General features: G+C 34.3%; 2 protein-coding genes and 1 long non-coding RNA gene across 4 annotated transcripts in view; 1 reads left to right on the top strand and 2 right to left on the bottom strand.

The window, feature by feature from the left end:
* The window catches only part of dlgap3 (discs, large (Drosophila) homolog-associated protein 3), a 328,237-nt gene extending 326,845 nt beyond the window's left edge, over window positions 1–1,392 (bottom strand). For both annotated transcript variants that reach the window (XM_088651379.1, XM_088651378.1), the window contains exon 1: window positions 1,336–1,392. The gene's annotated coding sequence lies outside the window, so the exon portion shown is untranslated. The remainder of the gene's footprint in view (window positions 1–1,335) is intronic.
* An 11,881-nt stretch (window positions 1,393–13,273) lies between these two features.
* gja4 (gap junction protein alpha 4) lies at window positions 13,274–14,301 on the top strand. Its single transcript, NM_001044823.1, is given in 1 exon segment — window positions 13,274–14,301. A coding segment is annotated over 1 exon segment (1,026 nt). The 5' UTR covers window positions 13,274–13,275.
* A 370-nt stretch (window positions 14,302–14,671) lies between these two features.
* Window positions 14,672–23,135, bottom strand: part of LOC141379159 (uncharacterized) — a 136,018-nt gene continuing 127,554 nt past the window's right edge. Inside the window, exons 2-3 of the long non-coding RNA XR_015945377.1 lie at window positions 17,261–17,469; window positions 14,672–15,930 (exon numbers count right to left, since the gene is read on the bottom strand). This is a non-coding gene — a long non-coding RNA (uncharacterized LOC141379159). The remainder of the gene's footprint in view (window positions 15,931–17,260; window positions 17,470–23,135) is intronic.

Raw genomic sequence — 23,135 nt, 5'->3', positions numbered from 1 at the left:
TGTGCAATATATGGTTTAGGACAACTTTGATTAAAGGTTTTGATCCACTTCAAATGTTAATGACTTTAAGCACCAGGTTCACATTTCAATGGAAATCATACACAAACCCTCTGAAGTGAATTTGTCACAGATGTGCATGTAAGTAGTCATCTGTTTTAGTGATTGACTGTAGACCAATGTAAACTACCATAACAAATGAATGACCAATAATTTGTTGACAGTGGGTCATTTGCTGGTTTTAGTCGGGTTTTTGCTAAACAAGTTGAGCAATTTTTAACATGTATTTGCCTTTTTTAAACAGTGACTCGAAAGAGCAGTGGCGGCAAGCTTCACTCAGTAGAGTAAATTGCTAGCTCAGATTGTTTTTCATGACTGTTAATTTACTGATATTTGTTAACATGTATGATTGTTGTTAATTTAGGCAGCAATAAATTCCAATAGTGCTGTAATTGTTGTCACTTTAACAAATGTGTTAATTTCACAAGTTAAAGAGTAAGTACACAACCTGTGATTGTTTAAAATAATCTAACTGTTCATTATCAGTGTTATATTTAAAAATAATAAAAAAAATCTTATCAAAAAGTGTTTTTTATTATTTTACAAATAGTCAACTATATTTTTCATACAAATCTAAATGGACATATTTCAAATAATGTTTTTGCTGAGATTTTAATTGCATGCTTTAATTGCATAAAGATGTAGCTTTGAGTTTATTATGCAGTAATGTTATCATGCAAAGTAATATGTTTATAAGAGATTATTTATTGTACATTTGGATTTATGTTTTAATATAATATAATACACGGCGCCTCAGAGAGTAGACATGATGGTCTAGCTTGTCAGGTATATATGATGCTGTCACTGATATGCAAATTAGTATAAATAACATTTAGCTACTTGCAGGCACAGGCAGGGTTTATCTAGCTAGTAGCTACCTTTTATTCGAAATAGTTGGTAACGCTAATGCTACTCTTTGATGTGTGAAGATTACAAATAACGTCAAGTTAGGCCTAACGTTAATGAAATTGTTACACGTTAGCAAATTATTACAGAAACGTATCAGAAACAAGTAGCTGCTGCTCCGAAAAAGCACTTCCCCTACATTAGTGGACTAAAATGGTAATTTTAAAGGGGTGAAAAGAAACGACTGAATGAATTTGAGCACCGAATTCACCGGAAGACGTGCCATTTTGTTTATGCTTTGCTGGTTGGAAACGGATTTACTTCTTTCTTGGTCAAACAGTGTGATAGTTATTTTACACTTAGCTTGCTGTCTCTTAGTAAAAACAATAAGTAACGTTAATGCTATTTAAAACTCTCTCCTGTATTCTATACAAATGTTAATTTATCAATGCCATCTTGTGTTCAGACGTGGAAATTAATTCAGCGCCCGAATTCTCAAAGTGCATTATGGGTATTTTCTAGCCATCGATGCTATTATATATATATATATATATATATATATATATATATATATATATATATATATATATATATATATATATATATATATATATATATATGTATTTATTTATTTGTTTATTTATTTATGTAAAGTGTTAAGTGCAGTGTTTTTTACTTTCACAAAAAAGTGATTATTAAATGATCAAAATTAAAATATTAAAAATAAAATTAAAATATTTGGATCTCCTAAAAATATGGGAACGTTAAGGGAGCATTCTGATTGCTTGGAGCCTATGTTGTTGTTGACTTTAGTTATAATTTATATTTTAAAACGACACAGTTTTTAGGGAATTTCTTAAGGATGCCTTATTTTCCTTCTGTGAATCATAAAGCCAGGCTACTTTAATCTAATTGGCCATCTAAATGATTTTGACATTGATGAGCGCCATCAGAAGGCTGCTCAAGCCTAATGTAACCTTTTTAGTTATAATAAAAACAGAAGAACACTGCGTAATAGGAACAATTGTCGTTATTTTGGCTGTTCTTGTGGAAGGGAGTGACAATGTATGACAATGCTGTGTAGTTTTACCCCAACCACCTGAAACCTCCCAGTGTTCTGCCTTTTCAAGCAAAGGATGTGCATCATCTCATTTCAAGAGGAGAGGGTGGACATCAGGTAATACTAAAAGGAATAAATGAGTTACAGTAAATAATGTCAGTAATGTTACAGTAAAATCGTTTTTAGTGTTTTCATTTCTCTATGCATCTATTAGCCTCTTGACCGCTAGTCTATAGGGCCTCCCTGTGGTCAATACAGATAATGCACAAACTGTTTGTTTCCAGCTTGTGCTTTCAGTCTTCTAGAAGTGATTTTATTTTAATTATTTATTTGAAAGGTTATGAAAAATGAATATATTCAGGTGTAAATTAAATACATAAGCTACACTTTGAAAAATTTATATTTGTGAAAAAAAGAAGTCTCTTCTGCTCACTCAGGCTAGATTTATTTGATAAAAAACAATCTAGAAATACTATTTCATTTTAAAATGACTGATTCCTATGCAAATATATCTTAAAATGTAATTTATTATTAATGTTTTTTCAAGCACGATATCTGAATGATCATGACAATAAGAATTGATCAGTGGTGGAAAGAGTACTTAAAAAGCATACTTAAGTAAAAGAACAATTACTTGCCTAAAGATGTAGTGTGAGTAGAGTAAAAGTACCTGTTGTAAATATTACTCAAAGTAGGAGTAAAAAGTAGCCCTTTTAAAAGTACTCATGTGTAGTGAGTATGCTGTTAAAAGTTGATGCATTTACATGTAATTTGTGGAGGTGTGTAAACGTAACATTCTGTAGTGCATTTAGTTATTGCCCAGCAGGCACACAACGTCATAAGATGTTAATATTAGGTTAGATTTAGGTTGTGATGTCAGGTGACCAAAATCCAATGTCTAGCCAACAGACATTGGACAACACTATTTTGATGTCCAATAATGACATCAAATGACTTTGATATTTGGTTGATTTAAGGTTGTTAGAAAGTGGCCAAAATCCAATGTTGAGTCAACATCTTAAACCAACATCCTATTAACGTCAAATACTGTCATTTATTTATCAGGTATGGCAAGCAAAATTCAATGTCTGATGGACGTCATAGTGAGAACGTCGACACAACATCAAGCTGTAACATCACTAGACGTTGATGTTTGGTTGGTTTTAGGTTGGACGTTGGACATTGACATCGGGCTGAGGTTCTGATGTAAACCCGATTTTCATTTCCAAACAAAATGCAGCGTCTTCACAACGTTAGGGTACAATTTCAATCTGACGGCATGTTGACATCTTGTGCCTGCTGGGTGTTTATGGCCATTTCGGTCATCATACAGTAAATATCCATCATCTTCTCATCAGTGACATGCATCTAAACCAAGGGTACCCATACTCTGTCCTGGAGGGCCGGTGTCCTGCAAAGTTTAGTTCCAATCCCAATTAGACACACCTGGGCTAGCTATCTCATACTAGGCTTTCTAGAAACATCCGTGCGGGTGTGTTGAGGCAAGTTGGTGCAAAAATCTGCAGGACATCGGCCCTCCAGGACTGTGTTTGAGCATCCCTGATCTAAACAGTCTCTGGGTCAATGTGTGTAAAGATTTTGAGCATCTTCTTGGACACTTTTAATACTTCCAAAGAGTTTGCTGCAATGTAAAGTGCACATGTCTTAACCCTTAAAGACCGAGACAGCCGCCCGCGGCTAAAAATAAGTATTGCTCTTAAATGTTTAATAACTTTTGATCCGCTGATCCGATTCATACAATTTAAAGATTGGCATAAAGAAGAGAATCTCAGCTTTCCAGTGCTGTATCACATATCATTCGCGGACTTTCAGAGGCTCCGGAATCAGTGTGGTTACGTCATCAAAATTTGACAACGCTGATTTGACAAAGAAACGCTCGTCACTGTGTCTCCGGACAAACCAGACATCATACATTGATGCATTGTCCCTCCTCCATGCCCAGATTGGTTCAAACTCGCTACATCACAACCAATAAGCATAGGTTTCGCTTTTGTTTGTGGACCAACAAGCTTTTTGAACAACACGGAATGAGAGATAGGCATACATTTATGCGCGGCTAAATAAAACGCAAAAAAAATGTTTTGCATGAAATAATTTTCATACTAAGTACTTTTGCATGCACAGCAGCACAGAAACATGACAAAACAGTGACACAGCAAAGACGAACTGCTGCTCTTGCTGTTTTCAAAAGACGCAAATGAAGGTGCAGCTGTTTGTCTGCATTGCAGACATCCATATCCATATCCACAGACAACCATATCCATGCTGGCACATAAAACCTAAGGATGGTCCATATTGAATCTAGTTTAGTTATGTAACTATTTATGATATAGTAAATATTTATATCTATTTTTTTTTACTGAGGATTTGCACCATGTTTATTTGGACTTTGACACATTATTTATTATTTTCTTATTATTTTTTATTTGTTCATTGTAAGTGGTGTTGTTTATAGTAACTGAAAATATATTATTTGGAAAAAGTCAAATTTGCTACACTGTTCTATTATTTTGTAACATTTTTTTCTGTTTAGTTCATTCCCAGAACTTTTGGGCAAATACTTTGTCAGTAAATAAATGCATTTTTTTCCCCCATAGAAAAACGCCTTGGAATAACATTGAAATAAATTGCTATAACTTGCTCAGGGAATTGTGGATGTAGACAAAATTTATTTTGGAAGTATAAAACATCATAGCATGTATTTCTAAAGAAAGAAAAACAAACTTCATAAGGTTTTGTTTGAAATAACTAGAAAATGCCACTTTTTAAAAAAATCGTTTCTGGAAAATTCTGGAATATTTTCTGTCTGTTCATATGTTTTTGGACCAAAAAATATTTTAGACTGGACCTTTAAATGATACAGATTGAAACTTCAGGTTCTCCTGTTTAAAATGATATATGACACTTGAGGCTGACTGCTAAAATAAAAATAAAACTGCTTTTAAAAAAAATAATAATATAGGCCCATTAGGTGCCCACAAAATACATCTAGGTCTTTAAGGGTTTAAAGTAGTTCATTATGATGCCTTCTATATGTATTTGATTAGACTGGAATCACAGGACTGATTTTTCTAATCCACATAGACAAGAAAAAATAAAGTAGTGATTACAGGTTAAAGGAAAGTAATGGAGTAAAACAACCGATACAGCACTAAAAATGTACTCAAGGAAAAGTAAAAGTACACATTTTTAAAACTACTTAGTAAATTACAATTTCTGAGAAAAACTACTCAATTTGAGTATTTGAGTATTTGTATTTAGTTACTTTACACCACTGGAAATGATGCCATGCATTCAGCTCTGAAACACAGGGTTGAATAGTTTAGCACATTTTTAAAAGACTTTGCAGTAGCATTCATCCATTTGTAAATCATAAAAGTAGAAAAATACATAATTTAAGTTCCAAACAGGCCTCACTGCATGTTTAAACACTGTAATTCTCCATGACGAAATTGGCCTTTGAAAGGCTCAGCACAGAAAGTCTATTTTTGAATTCATCCATTCCTTTTCCTGCACCGAGTTCCTGTGGGAGGGCCACTGTAAGGCATGGGAAAGTTTCCTTTCTCTCACTTGTTTCATTTTTTTTCTGTTAAAGCGGCTGTGCTTCGACCACAAGTGCTTGTAAAAACTCTCAGCGGCAGAAGCTCCTCACACGGATAATAAAAGAAGATAAACATAAAACAGGGTTGACAGGTAAGACCACTCGTATTTCATAAACTGTGTTATTGAGTTCAGTTTACCATACCACAAAATAATAAGAGAACTTACTTAATTTTGACCTCTAATGCAATATCCTAATACATTATTACATTATTTAATAGTTGATGTAGTTGTATCAATGACAAAAATGGGCTTTAAAGCATCAAAGCAATACTTCTGTTCTCTTGGCTTTAACTTTTTTTTCTTTGTTTTCTTCATGCATTAGAATCTGAATACTGTTTGATTGTTGTTGATATTATTTTGAAGAGCAATTTTACCATGATCTTTAAAATCACTCATTAATAAGTTAGTTTAATTATAGTTCACCAAAAACCTTGCCACTGATGATTCGTTTTTTTTTTTTTTAATCTCTAGAACATTGACTCATTTTATTTTTTAAATCAACACTATCTTCAAACTAGGTTTCACCCTTTTGTCATCTAGTTTTTTTAATTGTATGAAATCTAAAATAATCACTTATTCCTTATATTTTAGTATCAGTCAGAATAAGCATTTTTTTATAAGCATGCTTAATTTTTACATGTTTGTTTTCACAGATTGATAATGGAACATTATTACACCTATTTTTTTCATATTTTATTTTCACATACGTTATTTGAAACATTAAATAAGACAGACTTGTGTTTAAAATGTTTTTATAATCATTTACATATCAGTTTAATTTCAAGTAAACACCAACATAGGACGATTCATCCTTGACCCACATACAGTTGATGTCAGAATTATTAGCCCCCTTTGAATTTTTTTTTTCTTTTTTTAAATATTTCCCAAATGATGTTTAACAGAGCAAGGCCATTTTCACAGTATGTCTGATAATATTTTAATAGTAATTATTTTAATAGTCTGATAATAAAAAGGGGGGCTAATAATTCTGGCTTAAACTGTATGCATTCATCAAAATCATATTTCTTTTCACTTTTTATTGAACATGAATAAAAATTATTGGTTTTGGAAAGTGATTTTAACTAAAATTAAAAAAATATATATTTTGTAAAGATCTCATATTGATACATGAAGAAAGAAAGAAAGAAAGAAAAGAAAGAAAGAAAGAAAGAAAGAAAGAAAGAAAGAAAGAAAGTATTTTAAAAGGCATTTATAAAAACTGTTTTAGTGCTGTTTGATAAAGATACATTCTGATAACCACATTTCTGGCAGCATTAAATATACATATGCACTAAACTTTCAGAGACTTCATATTTCTTTATTACTGAACTGACTTAATAGCTTCAGACAGTTCCTTGGGCCTAACATTAAAAGAGTCAAATCTATTTAAAAATCGCCCTTTAGCCAAGACACAAAAGTACTTTTTGAGAGCAATTTCAGAAGTTTAGAAGAGATCTGCCTGCTGTGCATTTAAGTGAATGCAAACAAACCGGGCCTACAGCCAAAATTAATAAATAAGCAAACAGATAAGAGAAGTTTGCTATCAAACAGCACTGCTGGGATGTTTACACAAATGCGGATCATTTCAAGAGGGAATTCAGTGGCCAGAGTCCCAATGGGCTTTCTGTGAAAAGAGACAGGCTTTCTCGTTAGAAGTACACGCTTGATTACGCACTATCAAACTCTCTGTCCATGATAACTAACTCTCACTGCAGAGGCCAAGGTCATTCATCCATGCTTTATACTCATTGTTTTGAGGGTCATTTGGACCGGAGGGTCTATTACTGGTGAAGCTACAGTGTAAAACAAACACTACACTATAAGAAAAGCCAGTTAAGATATGCCCCAATGTGCTGTGTTGACATAAAGGACTTTTCCATTATGATTTTATACAGGGGGTTTACCTATATTTTGAATTGTGAATTGCATTGCACTCTCAGAAATGAAGGTACAGGAGCTGTGACTGGGGCAGTACCTTTTCAAAAGATACATAATAGTACCTATAGAGTCCACAGTAGTACCTCAAGCAGGGGCGGATGTAGTGATTTGGGGCCCTAAGCAACTCCAGCCATGGGGCCCAAGTCCTGAAATGTACTCTTTCTACTTTAATTAGATTTTTATTTATTTAGCTGTTTTTATGTCACTTAATCTTATTTTCTGTTTTATCTTAATGAAAGCTCTAGATTTTAAATGATTAGTTTTCTTAAAATTAATTTACAACTAAAAGCTATAAATATAAATATATTGTTTATAAATTTGACTGCTGGACTGCTCCATGATTGGGGGTGGTGGGTTTTTTATTCTATAATTTTATAATTACATAACATTACATTATTATAATAATATTAAATAATACTTAATGATGTAAAAATTGTATTTGTTTGACTCTCACTATACAAAATATCATGGAAAACGATGTTACATAGAGTTGAAGTCAGAAATATTAGCTCCCGTTTATTTTTTCCCCAATTTCTATTTAACAGAGAGCTGATTTTATTTTCAACACATTTCTAAACATAATAGTTTTAATAACTCATTTCTGATAACTGATTTATTTTATCTTTGCTATGATGACAGTAAAAAATATTTTACTAGATCTATATTTTCCAAGACACTTTTATACAGCTTAAAGTGACATTTAAAGGCAAGGTGAAATAGGTTAAACAGGCAGGTTAGGGTAATTAGTTATGGTATAATGATAGTTTGTTCTGTAGACTATCAAAACAAATTCAGCTGAAAGGGGCTAATAATTTTGACCTTAAAACGTTTTTTTTTTTTTACAAAAATGAAAACTGCTTTTATTCTAGCCAAAATAAAACAAATAAGATGTAATATATATATATATATATATATATATATATATATATATATATATATATATATATATATATATATATATATATATATATATATATATATATATATATATATCAGACATACTGTAAAAATGTCCTTGCTGTTAAACATCATTTGGGAAATAAAAATAAATAAATAAAAATTAGGGATGCTTAAAAACTTCAACTATATATAGTTTATAGGTATGATTTACACTTCTAGAATTTTTTTGGGGGGCCCTCAGGTGTCCTGGGGCCCTAAGCGGCCACTTACCTTGCTTATTGGTTAAATCCGCCCCTGACCTCAAGGTACATATTAGTACCCAAATGCACCTAAAATATACCTTTACGGTACCAATTTTGACCCTTCAGCTACAAATATGCACCTTTTAAAAAAGGTACTGCCTCTGTGACTGCTCTTGTATCTTTATTTTTGAGAGTGTGTGATGTATTTTAAAAATGTAATGAAATACTCTCTTAAAAACAAAGATTCTTTATTGGAACATATGCCTCAAGAATTCCCACAAAAAGGTTCTGAATAATGATAATTTTTTGTTTTGTTTTTTAATGTGGATGGTTCCTTGGCAGAATCAAAACAAGGTTTGTTAAAGACATATTAAAAACCCATTTTTTATTACAGCTGTATATACAGTTAAAGTCAGAATTATTCAAATTATCAGAATTATTATTATTATTTTTCCAATTTCTGTTTAACGGAGACAAAAAAAATAAAAAATTCAACACCTTTCTAAACATAACAGTTTCAATAACTCATTTCTAATAACTGATTTCTCTTATCTTTCATGACATTTTTGATCCATGATGACAGAAGATAATATTTTAATAGATATTTAAAGACATAACTGGGTTAATTAGGCAAGTAAGGGTAATTAGGCAAGTCATTGTATAATGATGGTTTGTTCTAAAAAAAAAAATCAATTGCTTAAAGAGGCTGATAATATTTACCTTAATATGGCTTTTAAAAATTTAAAAACTTTCAGCCAAAATAAAACAAATAAGATTTTCTACAGAAAAAAAAAAGTATAGGAGTTACTTTGAAAATTTCCTTGCTCTGTTAATCATCATTTAGGCGCAGTAGGTAGTGCTGTTGCCTCACAGCAAGAAGGTCGCTGGTTCGAACCTCGGCTCAGCTGGCGTTTCTGTGTGGAGTTTGCATGTTCTCCCTGCCTTTACGAGGGTTTCCTCCGGGTGCTCCGGTTTTCCCCACAGTCCAAAGACATGCAGTACAGGTGATTTGGGTAGGCTAAATTGTCCGTAGTGTATGAGTGTGTGTGTGTGGATGTTTCCCAAAGATGGGTTGCGGCTGGATAAGTTGGCGGTTCATTCCGCTGTGGCGACCCCGGATTAATAAAGGGACTAAGCCGACAAGAAAAAGAATGAATGTATATAATCACAAACAGTTTTGGGGTTAACGCATTACAAGTTAGATAATAATATGACTTTTAACACATCACTTTAAAAAAATAAGTAATAATATTTAAATTACTTTTTTTAAATGTAATGCGAGTTACTTTTTAGTTTAGATAATTAACTTTTAAATTATTTAAAATTAAACTTGAATCCCACACACAATGAGAGAATGCAGAAATAGACTGAAGTGAAGACGGCAGAAACCTTACAATTTTGCAATATAAATATTCTCATTATTTTGAAAACATGGAAGAAAAGGTAAAGAGGATTATCTGAATGGTCAACGATTTTACTTTTTAATAAGACAAAATTACAAAAGTACAAAAGCCCCCTGCAGGTTTTTGAAAGAGATGAATGCAAAAGTAACGTATTGCATTACTTACCATAAAAAAGTAACACAACAAGTTTGTGAGGAATTTGTTATATATAAGCCACACTTCTCTTGTGTTTTTGATGGTCTCACCTCATCTAATGTACAAATTGCCCATGCAAAATTAGAAATGACAAAACAGCACAAGTATGTTACCAGATGCACTCTGTTACTGCAGGGGGAAGAAAAAGAGTCTAAAACAGAATCAGTCTGTTCTCCATTAATCTGTTCATACTTAATGATTCTTGGAGGTGGTCTTAAATGAATAGTTCAAATCAGATTGTACATTCATTTTCTCATGCACTGTATTTATATAGTGCATGTATTGTGTATGGTCATACACCCAAAGCGCTTCACACTCACGAGAGGGGTCTCTCCACACCACCACCAGTGTGTACCATCCACTAAAGATGCGATTCTTCATTGTATTGTACAACACTATGAAAGATTTTTAGCTGAAACTAGGATTCTTGGAGACAATGAATACCAGCATTTTAATAGAAAAAAAGTCACATAGGTGAAGTAAAATATTTGGTGGGCTGTGCATGACAACTTTTAATATATTGCATATGCATGTCATTCTGCTTCATTACACCTTAGTTTATCATCCGGTTAGGGTTATTTTGTATTTTATTATTTATTTTTTTACTTTGGTAATACTATGGAAGAATTTTAGGTTAAATTGGTTTTTGTAGATTTTTTTTTAATGTAAGACAATGGCTACCAGCACTTAAAGAGATAAAAAGAGGTCTTTTGAAGCTAAAAATGTGGTCTGTGTCATTTTGCTTAGACCTCAGTATATCATATATCATTTTTTATACTCAAACTGGTAGCTGTTGACTTGCATTTTATGAATCAGCTAGAATCCTCAAAGTTTAACTGAAAATGTACTTTGATGTTCTACTGAAGAAATAATTCACCAACATCATGGAATCAGAATTGGAAACCTGAATCAGTAAATTAACAGCATTTTTTTTTTCATTATTTCGGGTGAACTATCCCATTAAGAGTGTCACACTTTTACTGACCTCTATTAGCATAATTAAATAATTATTCACACCCCCCACCCATCCAAATAAATAAATAAATATATAACTTTTACTCGCCCTCAAGTGATTAGGAGTTTCCTTTTTTTCTATTGACCAGAAAAGAAGATATTTTTAAAAATATTGGAAACCTGAAACCATTTACTTCCATTCATTTATTTTATTTCGGCTTAGTACCTTTATTAATCTGAGGTCTCCACAGCAGAATGAACCGCCAACTTATCCAGCATATGTTTTATGCAGCAGATGTCCTTTCAGGTGCAACCCATCACTGGGAAACATCCATACACACTCCTTCACACACATACACTACGAACTGTTTAGCTTACCCAATTGTTTTTTGGACTTGTGGGAGAAACTGGAGCACCAGGAGGAAACCCATGCCAACATGGAGAGAACATACAAACTCCACACAGAAATGCCAACTGTCCGAGCTGGGGCTCGAAACAGCTACCCGCTGCGCCACCGAGCTCCATTTACTTCCATAATATGAAAAACAAATGCTACTGTATGGAAGTCAGTGGTTACAGGTTTCCAACATTTTTCAAAATAACTTACTCTGCCTTCAATATTAATAGAAACTCAATCAGGTTTGTGACAAGTAAAGGAGTTCAGTGTTGGTTGAACTATACCTTTAAGAAAAAAATAATAATAATGTGTGTTTCTCTATACCAGTGTTTCCCAACCCTGTTTCTGAAGGCACACAGACAGTATAGATTTTCAACCTCTCCCTTATCTAACACATCTGAAGCAACTTATCAGAACATACCCAGCAAACAATTTTTTGTTCATTAGAAGTCTAATAGACATCTAAACGTAGTGATCTTGGCTAAAACAAGGTTAAACTTGGGCTGTCAGTGAAAATCTAATAGACGTTTAAGAATAGGCCAAAACTAAACTAGTCATCAAATACAGAAATAAGACAAACCTTATATGTGTAGTCATTAAATTCTGTTTATTTAATGACTAGGCTAGTTTTGGCCTATTCTTAGATGTCTATTAGATGTTCACTGACAGTCCAAATTTAGCCTTGTTTTAGCCAAAACGACTATGTTCAGACGTCTATTTGACATCTTTTAAAAACAACAAATGCTTGCTGGGTAAGAAGAGACTCCAAACCTAAAATGAATGCGTCAGATATGACTCATTGATTTATGATAAGGACATTTAGCAGGTTGATTCATATAAATATTTAGGAGTGAATATTGATTGTAAACTCAATTGGCACTCTCAGGTGTCAAGTCTGTGCAAGAATTCATCAGCGATTACTCTTTTTACGTAGACTAAGATTATTCAGAGTGAGTAGCAGCATAATGCTGACTTTTTATAAAGCAACACTAGAGTTTATTTTAAGATATGGGATTATTGTTTGGTTTGGGAATCTGACAGTAACAATGAAAACCCAAGTATATAACCTGATGAGATTGGCAGGAAAAACCATGAAAATTAAGACACTTGGTTTGCTAAAAGATATCTTTAAGTTGTGCACAATCCAACAAGATTTTATGAGATTCTTCACATGTGCTGTCTTTGGAGTATAAGCTAATGAATTCTGGCAGAAGATACAGGATCCCGTTGTGCAAGTACAATAGATATAAACATTCTTTTGTTCCTTTTTCAATTAAATTGATCAATGAGCAAGTAGGGAAGGACACTCAAAGATTAAGATGACGGGATTGGTTGGCACAACAGAGGTCAGTGGGGGCACATTGTATTTTAGTTTTATTTATTTTGGACTAATTTTATGGAATCATATTTTGCATTAGGAGGTATCTTAGGATTTGATTTTAATGTGTCTGCATGTTACATGTTGTCTTGTTGGTGTCTATGTACAACAAAACCTTTTTTCTAAAACAAATTTCTCCTACGGGAAACAATACATTTTACCTTGACCTTGAGATAATGGAGACATCCAAAATATGTGCTATTAGTGTGCCTCCAGGAACATGATTGGGAAAAACAGCTCTACATAACACACGTATTCAAGCTTGTATTCTTGTGCAGAGGATGTCCAGAGCTGACTGGGGGTTTCTGGAGCACCTGCTAGAGGAAGGCCAGGAGTACTCGACGGGCGTAGGACGCGTGTGGCTGACCGTCCTCTTCCTCTTCCGCATGCTTGTGCTTGGCACGGCTGTGGAATCTGCATGGGACGACGAGCAGTCTGACTTCGTCTGCAACACCAAACAGCCCGGCTGTGAGTCCGTCTGCTATGACAAGGCCTTCCCCATATCCCACTTCCGTTACTTTGTCCTTCAGGTCATCTTCGTCTCAACTCCGACCATTTTCTACTTCGGCTACGTGGCCTTGAGGGCTAGAAATGAGAAGAGGCCAGAGGAAAAGCTGGAGGAAGATGGCAGAAGGCATAGACATCGTAAGACCAACGCCTGTATATTAGAAGTAATAAAAGAGGAAGACGAAGATGGGAGTGAAACTGAAAAGAACCGCAAATCGCTGGAACCTCCAAAGCTTAAAGGAAAACTGCTGTGCGCTTACGCGGCGAGCATAATAGTGAAAGTTCTCATCGAAGTTGGCTTCATCCTGGGTTTATGGATACTTTATGGGTTTGTGATCGAGGCCAAGTACGTGTGTGAGAGGCTTCCCTGTCCTCACACGGTTGACTGTTTCGTCTCACGACCAACAGAAAAAACCATCTTCACCATATACACACAAGTCATCGCCGTAGTGTCGATTCTCCTCAACGTTGTGGAGCTTTTCCATCTGCTTCAGTTGGTGATAACACGTCGACTAGAGAAGAAATATCAGGCAGAGGTGCAGATTCATAATAGAGTTAGAACAGCACCATCTAAAGCTCAACAACCATCATTTGAGGAAAGGAACCATCTCTTTCTTCCTGTAGCACATGGTGGATACCCTACCGAAGGGTTGGATTGGGAAAAAAGAGACCCTTCCTTGGCAGAAGACATGCTTCCAAGCTACTCAAACTGCATTAGGAATATGAAGCCTGCAATAAACAAAAACAATCTTCCTAAAAAGCACCTCAAGGCTGATGACAAACCGAGACATTATGTTTGAGAAGCAGAGCATCAATGTGTAAATGACCTTTAGTGGTTTACTGTGCATTCGAGAGCCATTTCCTTTGTTTAGATAGGCAGGGAAATGGGATGAACTGTCTTTTGCGATCTGTTGCCAGATTTGGGAGCCTCTCAAGTAGTGATTAGTTCGGAGAGGCTCAGGGTCAGGAAATACTCAAAGCACTGAGCCTGACTGTGTCTACAAACAAGCACAATGTCTAAAAATGGCAAAGGAGAAGGGTGGGTTTAAGTCAACTGAATGACTGATATGGTACAGATAAGGTAGTACGTAATGTACTGTATTCGAAACCAAAACCTTACTATACTAACTGTATGTACAGTATTTAAAAGGTATTTAAGAATTATTTTTATATTATATTTCATTTCATATTTATTTTCATTGCTTTCATTAAAACATTTTATCTAACGTTTGTTGGAGAGGTTAATATTTATACATGCAATGCCAAAATTAGCATTACCTGTTTTCTGTGACAAAACTACAATATTAAATTGTATCTGTGGGTAGTTTTTTACAAGGATACACTAAAAAGCTTTATTTCCCAATGAGCGAAGTATATATAAAACTGCATCATAGAATGGCACTGTTTCATCTTGATATTAACATGTTTTCAGTGATCAATTCACAGTTCAAATTTCCAATTGATATTAAGTGTGTCTCTTGGGGCCACTTGTTTTTTGATTTCATCAAGACCATTACCTAATTTTGTATTGCACTACTTTGTTTTAGTGTTCTTTCTTACAACACCTTCTAGAACAATCTTTTTTCAGTACCACGGTCTCAAAGCATTCGAAAATAGAACATTTTAGACCCCATTACTCATGCTTTTACCGTTTGATTTATCTTTATACATAATGCAGTGCATAGACTACCAAATACAATTACAAACAGCACAACTACTTCTGAAATACATAGAAAATATTTAAAAATTGGTGATAATAATATGAAGAAATGTGGAATCTGCTTCATTACCTCACCCTGTTGTTATGTGTTGGTCGTTTCAAACTATTTCAAAACTTTTCAGACGAGACAGCCTTCCGGTATCATCAAGGCCTTCAATTTCCTGTTATGCCGTGAGTCCAGCACATTCGACAGCAGTAATTTTAGCAATTCTGAGCCGTCTCAACAATGATAAGCACTTATCTGTAGCAGGAAAAAAGGCAACGATGGGTAATTTACAAGGTGGGACGGTTTGTTATGGAAGGGGTCAAATCTAAACAATGCATTGAGAAGAACAAGAAAGGAAAAAATTCTCTGCTTTTTCCACTCAAAAGGTATGTTTTGCTGGCTAATGGAAATGGTGTTTTATTAGAGGGTGTTATCTGCGCTGTTGGACTCCAGTCTATGAAAGATTAATGAGTCTTGTGCTTGTGGGGTTGCCAACCATAACCTGTAGTCTTTGCCCAGTGCATAGTTTTCTCTATCACAGCTGGCCCTCGTGAACGATTCGACTGTCATCTCTTGCCAATACAAGGTTTCAGAGGTGCTTCACAAGATGTGTAGGTCAACAAACAGCTGGTGAGGACTGACCTCTTTAGTTCCCCTCAGTTGCCAAACAAAGAGAAAGACAGCGAGCGAGAGAGACTGCCTGGTACAATATCAAACTCCAATCTGGGTGGGAAAAAAGAAAGGAAAATAATGAAAGCTCTTGTTCTGGAGTGTTTCCTTTTGTTTTTGTTCAACGTACCACCTACAAATGCTGACTCGTGGCATTGCCAGCTGTGCTTTATTATGGCCACACATGCATCAGATTTACAGAGGGTAAAATAAGCATTGTAAACGTCACAATTTTTCTCAGAAAACATATTTCTAAAGGTGCTGTTGACTCAAAATTTCCATTGGATGTCAGTAACAACCAAAGTATTCCATATATACAAAGAAAACTAAACAAATTAGATTAGAAATTGATTTTTTTGTATTTAAATTAAATGACACAGAAAAAGGTATTGAACACATGAAGAAAGGGAGGTGTCAAAATACATGGAAAGCCCAGACAGCAGCTGGAATGTCGCTGTTTTTAGAAAACAACCCTGCTGCTCAACGCTGTAAATGAGTATTAGTTGCTTCATTCCCAATACCTACATTACCAGATGATGAAGATGAAACCAGGGTGGACATTTAAGCAAGATAAAAATCCCAAACACAGGCAAGAAAACTTTCACCTGCTTGCAGAAAAGAAAATAAAGCTGCTAGAATGGCCTAGCCAATGACCTAATCTGAATCCAATAGAGAATAAAAACTAGAGATCAGAGTTGACAGAGGAGAACAACAAAACTATCAAGATTTGTAAACTTTGTGGAAGTTTTTTGGTGAAAAAATTTCACCTAAACAATGCATATGACTGTATTATCTATACAAGAGGGGTCTTATAGCAATCAAAAACCCCCAAAAAAGACATTGATACAACATATTTAATACATTTCAGTAGTTTAGTACCTTCTTATTGTGTCCTTTAATTGTTATTACACATACATTTTTAGATGTATATAGGAATTATTTAGGTTTAATCAAAATCTGGGTCTATTTCTTATTTAACAGCTCCTCTAGAAAAATAAATAGCATGAAAATCATGCCACGTTCAACACTTCTTTAACCCTCAGTGCCAGGACACCTGAACAGATGTCTGTCATTTTAGATAAAACCTAAAAAGTCATAGATGCCAACTATATGCTCATGCTGTTTGGAGGTTACTTTCGCTGAATACAGACACAAAGGTCATTCTATTTGTGAAACCCAGCAGGGACCGCGCCTGCCCATTTGCCCTTAGGTGATTTGCTCAGAGTATAGCACCAATGAAAATGAGCTGCCACTTTTTGCAGGTCACTTCCCGCATCCTGATATTGTCGCTCAAACAGCTGATGCATTTCCCTTTCCACAATCTCCAACCTCACACTCATACAAACAGGGTTAAAAGCCCTTGTATGAACTGTACTGAACGTACCTTAGAAGAAGCTGCCGTCTGTGCTGGGACTGGGCTGTGTGTGGGTGTTTTCTGGATGAGAGGTGGCTTCGAGTGGCCAGTCAACCTGCTTCCCATTGGGACTTAAGACTGAGTGCCAAACTTCTTTCGGCAGGGGGTCTGAAGGCCGCAGTGTCAGGCAAATTTGCCAGGGTATGTGGTGCAAAATAGTCACATGCACTTCCTGCCAGCTGAAATGATTAAAAAGCATGTCTTCACAGGAATAGCCATAACAAGAAGTCAAGAAAAACCCACAGAAGGATTACAAAGGCTTAAAAATAACAAGAATGGTCAGCCAGTGCATTGTTGTTGAACATTTGTGAGCTTGCTTTTTTTGTAGGATGTTTAGTAATTATATTTTGCTTTTAATATATATATACAGTTGAAGTCAGAATTATTAGCCCCCTTTGAATATTTTTTCTATTTTTAATATTTCCCAAATGATGTTTAACAGAGCAAAGAAATTTTCACAGTATGTCTGATAATATTTTTTTTTTTTTGTCTTATTGTCTTATTTATATGTCTTATTTATTTTATTTTGGCTAGAATAAAAGCTAGTTAAAAATTTGTTTAATACCATTTTAAGGACAAAATTATTAGTCCCTTTAAGCTATATTTGTTTTTGATAGTCTACAGAACAAACTATCATTATACAATAACTTGCCGAAATATCCTAACATGTCTAGTTAACCTGATTAACCTAGTTAAGCCTTAAAATGTTACTTTAAGCTGTATAGAAGTGTCTTGATTGAATAAGATCTAGTAAAATATTATTTACTGTCATCATGACAAAGATAAAGTTAGTGCTGTCGCCTCACAGAAAGAAGCTCGCTGGTTCGAACCTCGGCTCAGTTGGCGTTTCTGTGTGGAGTTTGCATGTTCTCCCTGCCTTCGCGTGGGTTTCCTCCGGGTGCTCCGGTTTCCCCCACAGTCCAAAGACATGCGGTACAGGTGAATTGGGTAGGCTAAATTGTCTGTAGTGTATGAGTGTGTGTGTGTGTGGATGTTTCCCAGAGATGGGTTGCGGCTGGAAGGGCATCAGCTGCGAAAAAACTTGCTGGATAAGTTGGCGGTTCATTCCGCTGTGGTGACCCCGGATTTATAAAGGGACTAAGCCGACAAGAAAATGAATGAATGAATGCCTACTTTCATGTTCTTCCAAAGCTGTATTTAATTTTTATCATAATTAGTATTACTATTATTAAGTGGAAGATTTTAACAGTATTATGACAATAATGTGATCATAATCATGAAAAATTAAAGATATACTTTAACCTAAAAATGAAAATTGTCATCCCATTTGGCTTGCTCTAAACTAGTTTGAGTATAAAATATAACAGAAGAACAGATATTGTTAAAGATAATGGAATTCAATGTTTTTTAGCATTTTTAAAAATATACATTACATTGATAACAATTTTATTTTTGGGGGAAACTATCACTTTCAGCCTTTGGTTTACAGAACAAGTTTACAGAGCTGTCAGCTGGCCAAACAAACTCATAGTTAACTAGATCCTTAACTTAGACAACCTAAAGGAAACAGGCTTATCTGCTTCCTGATTTTCCATTGGTCACTCCAGGCATTGAATACAAGGCTTGTTCCACTTTTACAATGGAGCAGCGGTGGGCATTGTTACATTGTTTGGGTGAAATCCCACCTGCAGTGGTTTCAGGACATCAGGAGCAGCTGTGAATTACACACAAGCCCAATACTACGTTCTGTTAGCCCGTTTTTCTGAACAGGGAACAGAGTTTTACCCCAGAAAAACGGCAAAGTGTTTATGAGCAGTTTTTAAGTCTAAAATTTAAATTTCTTTGGCCCAGCTCTGGCCCACACAGTCAGCTTTTGCTTGGCCCACATGCTGCAGTGAATTACGGTACGTGAGTGGACCAAGTCTGGCTTCCAGACAAGGGCCAAACATGGACTACATCTGGGCCAAGTCAATAACCCATAACTAGGCCCACACGAAATCTGCGCGCGCAGAATTCCACAGATTTTCAGGCCATCATTGATTCTGTTTATTTACTTTGTTTAAATTTCTATTTATTCACTTTTTAAATTAATTTCAGTATACTAATAATTATATATGTATATATATATATATATATATATATATATATATATATATATATATATAATATAAAATATTATATATATATATATATATATATATATATATATATATATATATATATATATATATATATATTATTATATATATATATATAAATATATATATTGACTAATATGAAAATGTTCATTTAATTTATTTACAATATAGTTTGTAAAGTAATATTTTCTGTCTTTTAGTAGAGATATTATATGAGATTTGCTTTGTTTACCAAATAAAGTGGATCTAATTGGATTTGCATTGTAAACCTTAAATACAAATTTAAAAGGTATTACTTTTATTTAATATATTAAGGATTTCATTATGATACTCCCAAACTCATTCCGCATGAATCCGCAGATTTTTAACAAAATAGCAAAAAATGTCAGCCGAATCCTTCTGGGCCTACACATAACTAAGCCTGAACTAGGCCTGATATGTTGGTGTGTCACGACTGCAATGAAATTGATAAGCCCATGAATCATTGCGCTTTAGGTGTGCTATGGGTGTACTTTTTCTCAAAGCGACCTGATTGGTAAATTTTTTTATCTTGATTTGAAAATAAAAAAATGTATTTTAAAAGTGGGTCAAGAAAGGCCAAACTTACATGGCCCAGATATCAATTATTAACATCTGACCCAAATACTATATTTTACATTTGGCCCAATTATTGTGTACCGCCTTAAAGACAGTGCCATCTCTGCCAAACCAGGGCCATGTTTGGCCCACATGCTGTATGAGAGTGCCGGATAAATCTGGGCCAGAATTATTTGCTACTTGGGTGTTTATTCATGCATACAGTAAACTGCATGTCTATACGATACTGATGCTGTTAGTCATTTAGTTCAAGTCTGATTTTTTGCTTATTATTATTATTATTATTATTTATAACCCATTCCATCACTCAACAAGAAAAACAGATGAGTCATAAAACATCCCAAGCTAATCTAGATAAAGAGCTAATCAGACCATACAGTCATACAGGACAGACATGAGTCATTGATAAAACAAAATCTTGACTATAAACCATGACTCAGTTCTCAAGCTAAAACCAATATTAATAAGGCGAATAGAAAAACTATGACATATGCTTCAAAATAATTCGGCAGTTGATGGTTTAAAATGCTTTCATAATAAACAGCTGGAAGTATTGCAATAAAATGCACCATTAGTTAGTTCACCCTTTAAATGTGCTCATACTGGAGTGGTTCCAAACCTTTATGAGACATTTGTATTAATAGGTAATATTTAATCTTTATTTAATGTTTCTTACTAATAAGAAACAGAAACCATAATGTTGATCTTTGTGATGAGATGTTCACTCTAAATGTAAAAACTATGAAAAACAATGGCAAGTCCTGTATTTCCATCAATCAGATTTACTATGTGTTTGAATAAAATGTTAATACTTGATTAAATTCCATAAAGATCTGAATATTTTTTCCAAATTTGAAATAAGTACAGTCATATTATCCTGTTTTTCAGAAAGCTAAAACAAAACATGCTTTTTTATTGGTTGTGATTAAAAATAAGAAGACATACCAACAAGTATTGCTTCACTAGTGTTGCGTTGTCTAAAAAATGAACATACATGGCTCTAAATAACAGCTTTGTACTGCAAATTACAACAAAGAAGCCATAATATCAGCAGGTTTATGTTCCCCCCCAACAAATTAGTGGTACGGCTCAACATTTTCACTTTTCACAGTGTCGCATTTACAACACAGTCTCTGAAATTGGACAATGGGGTATTGATAAGACCCAAGGGTCCCATTTTGAAGGAAATGGAAGTCAGTTTTGTAACTACTGTATCTAAAAGGGTTCAAAGGGGGAACCGAAGTAGCTGCTTGTGGGAACTGAACCATTGAGCCCATGGGAAAGGGGAGGATTTTGAGCGTCTCTCTATTGTTTTAGTGGCTGATGGGAATCTACAGTGAATAATGATGCTGTAATTGTGCAGGGAGGCTGTACACATCCTGACTGAGGAGCTGAGAGAAGCCGGCAGGCGTCGTTCCTTCTTCCTATCCCTCAGGAACAATAGAGCTGTTTGTCCTATGGGACAAACTAGCACCTTTCCAGCACCAAACCCACGGTCTTCTACCTGGTTAGGCACAAACAATGCAGACACGTTTCCTCTCTAATTCAACTACTGGATGTACGGGAACACGAGTCCTCGAACAAACACATCATGGAGTCTCACCCACACATACAGTATAGGACAGAGATTCTGGTAAGGCTGTATAATGAAAGAAAAATTATCTTTGTAGAGGATGTTTCGAACACAGTCTGAGCGATCACAATGATTGCTTTCATTGGAAAACTAAACATTATTTGAGAACAGGATGACCCAAACTGTCCTCTCTAGAGTCTATTTTGGTCATTTACAGCACACTTGAGGATTCACAGGTCAAATGTTTTTGTTAAATGTTCTAGATAAAAAAAACCTAAGATGACAGATAGTGGAAAAAAAATCCAAATGAGCCTCAAGATGATTTCAAAGGATAAAGAAATAATAAGATATTTTATAGGCTATTGTTATAAAGTAAAATTTAAAGTGAAAGATTTTAAAATGACAGTTCACCCAAATTTTTTTATTTGCTATATATTTATCCACCCTTTCCACATTTCATTTTAAACTCAAAACGTGATCCTTGGTGATTCATGAAACTAAGACAATAGCTACCAGCACTTCGATAGTCAAGAAAACAAAGCAAATTGAACACGTCATGACTTTTTCTGAAGATTTTATTACTAAAGGAGTTGTTGACAAAAAACTCAATTTCTGTTTAACAAATAGATGATTTTTTTCAACACATTTCTAAACAAAAGTTTTAATAACTAATAACTGATTTATTTATTTTATCTTTTTCATGATGATAGTAAATAATATTTGACTAGATAATTTTCAAGACACTTTTATACAGCTTAAAGTGACATTTAAAGGCTTAACTAAGTTAATTAGGTTAACTAGGCAGGTTAGAGTAATTAGGCAGATTATTGTATAAGGATGGTTTGTTCTGTAGACAGTCGGAAAAAAATTGCTTAAAGGGGCTAATAATTTTGTCCTTAAAATGGTGTTTAAAAAATTAAAAACTGCTTTTATTCTAGCCAAAATAAAACACTTTCGCCAGAAGAAAAAAATATTATCAGACATACTGTGAAATTTTCCTTGCTCTGTTAAACATCATTTGGGAAATATTTAAAAAAAAAAAAATTAAAGGGGGCTAATAATTCTGACTTAAACTGTGTGTATGTATGTATGTGTGTGTGTGTGTGTGTGTGTGTGTGTATACATATATATATATATATATATATATATATATATATATATATATATAAATAAATTGAACGAAACGACAAGGAAATAATGCTGAATCACTGAAATGTAATACTTATATTCTCTTTTCCCTTGGTAATGACATCTTCAAGACACCTCTTGTATGGCCGATAAAGTCACATGCGTTCCTCAGGTTTGATGTTTTTCCCTCAGAGTTCAACAGAGTCTACAAATCTTAACAGTTCTCTGTGTCTCCTTTGATCTGGATCTTATTCTCTATTGGATTCAGGTCAGGTGATTGACTGGGTCATTCTAATAGCTTTATTTTCTTTTTCTGAAACCAGTTGAGAGTTTGCTTGCCTATGTTTAAGATCATTGTCCTGCTGAAATGGCCCCCTTGGTTTCATTCTTCATTTTGATCATGTGTTGGGACTGAAGCAGCTAATATTCATTTACAATGACAAAAGGC

This window comes from Danio rerio, chromosome 19, assembly GCF_052040795.2.
Source record: "Danio rerio strain M-AB ecotype USA chromosome 19, GRCz13ab, whole genome shotgun sequence".
NCBI classification, from domain to species: Eukaryota; Metazoa; Chordata; class Actinopteri; order Cypriniformes; family Danionidae; genus Danio; species Danio rerio.
Note: the sequence above shows the minus strand (reverse complement) of the source record. Positions and strands in the feature narration are given on the sequence as shown.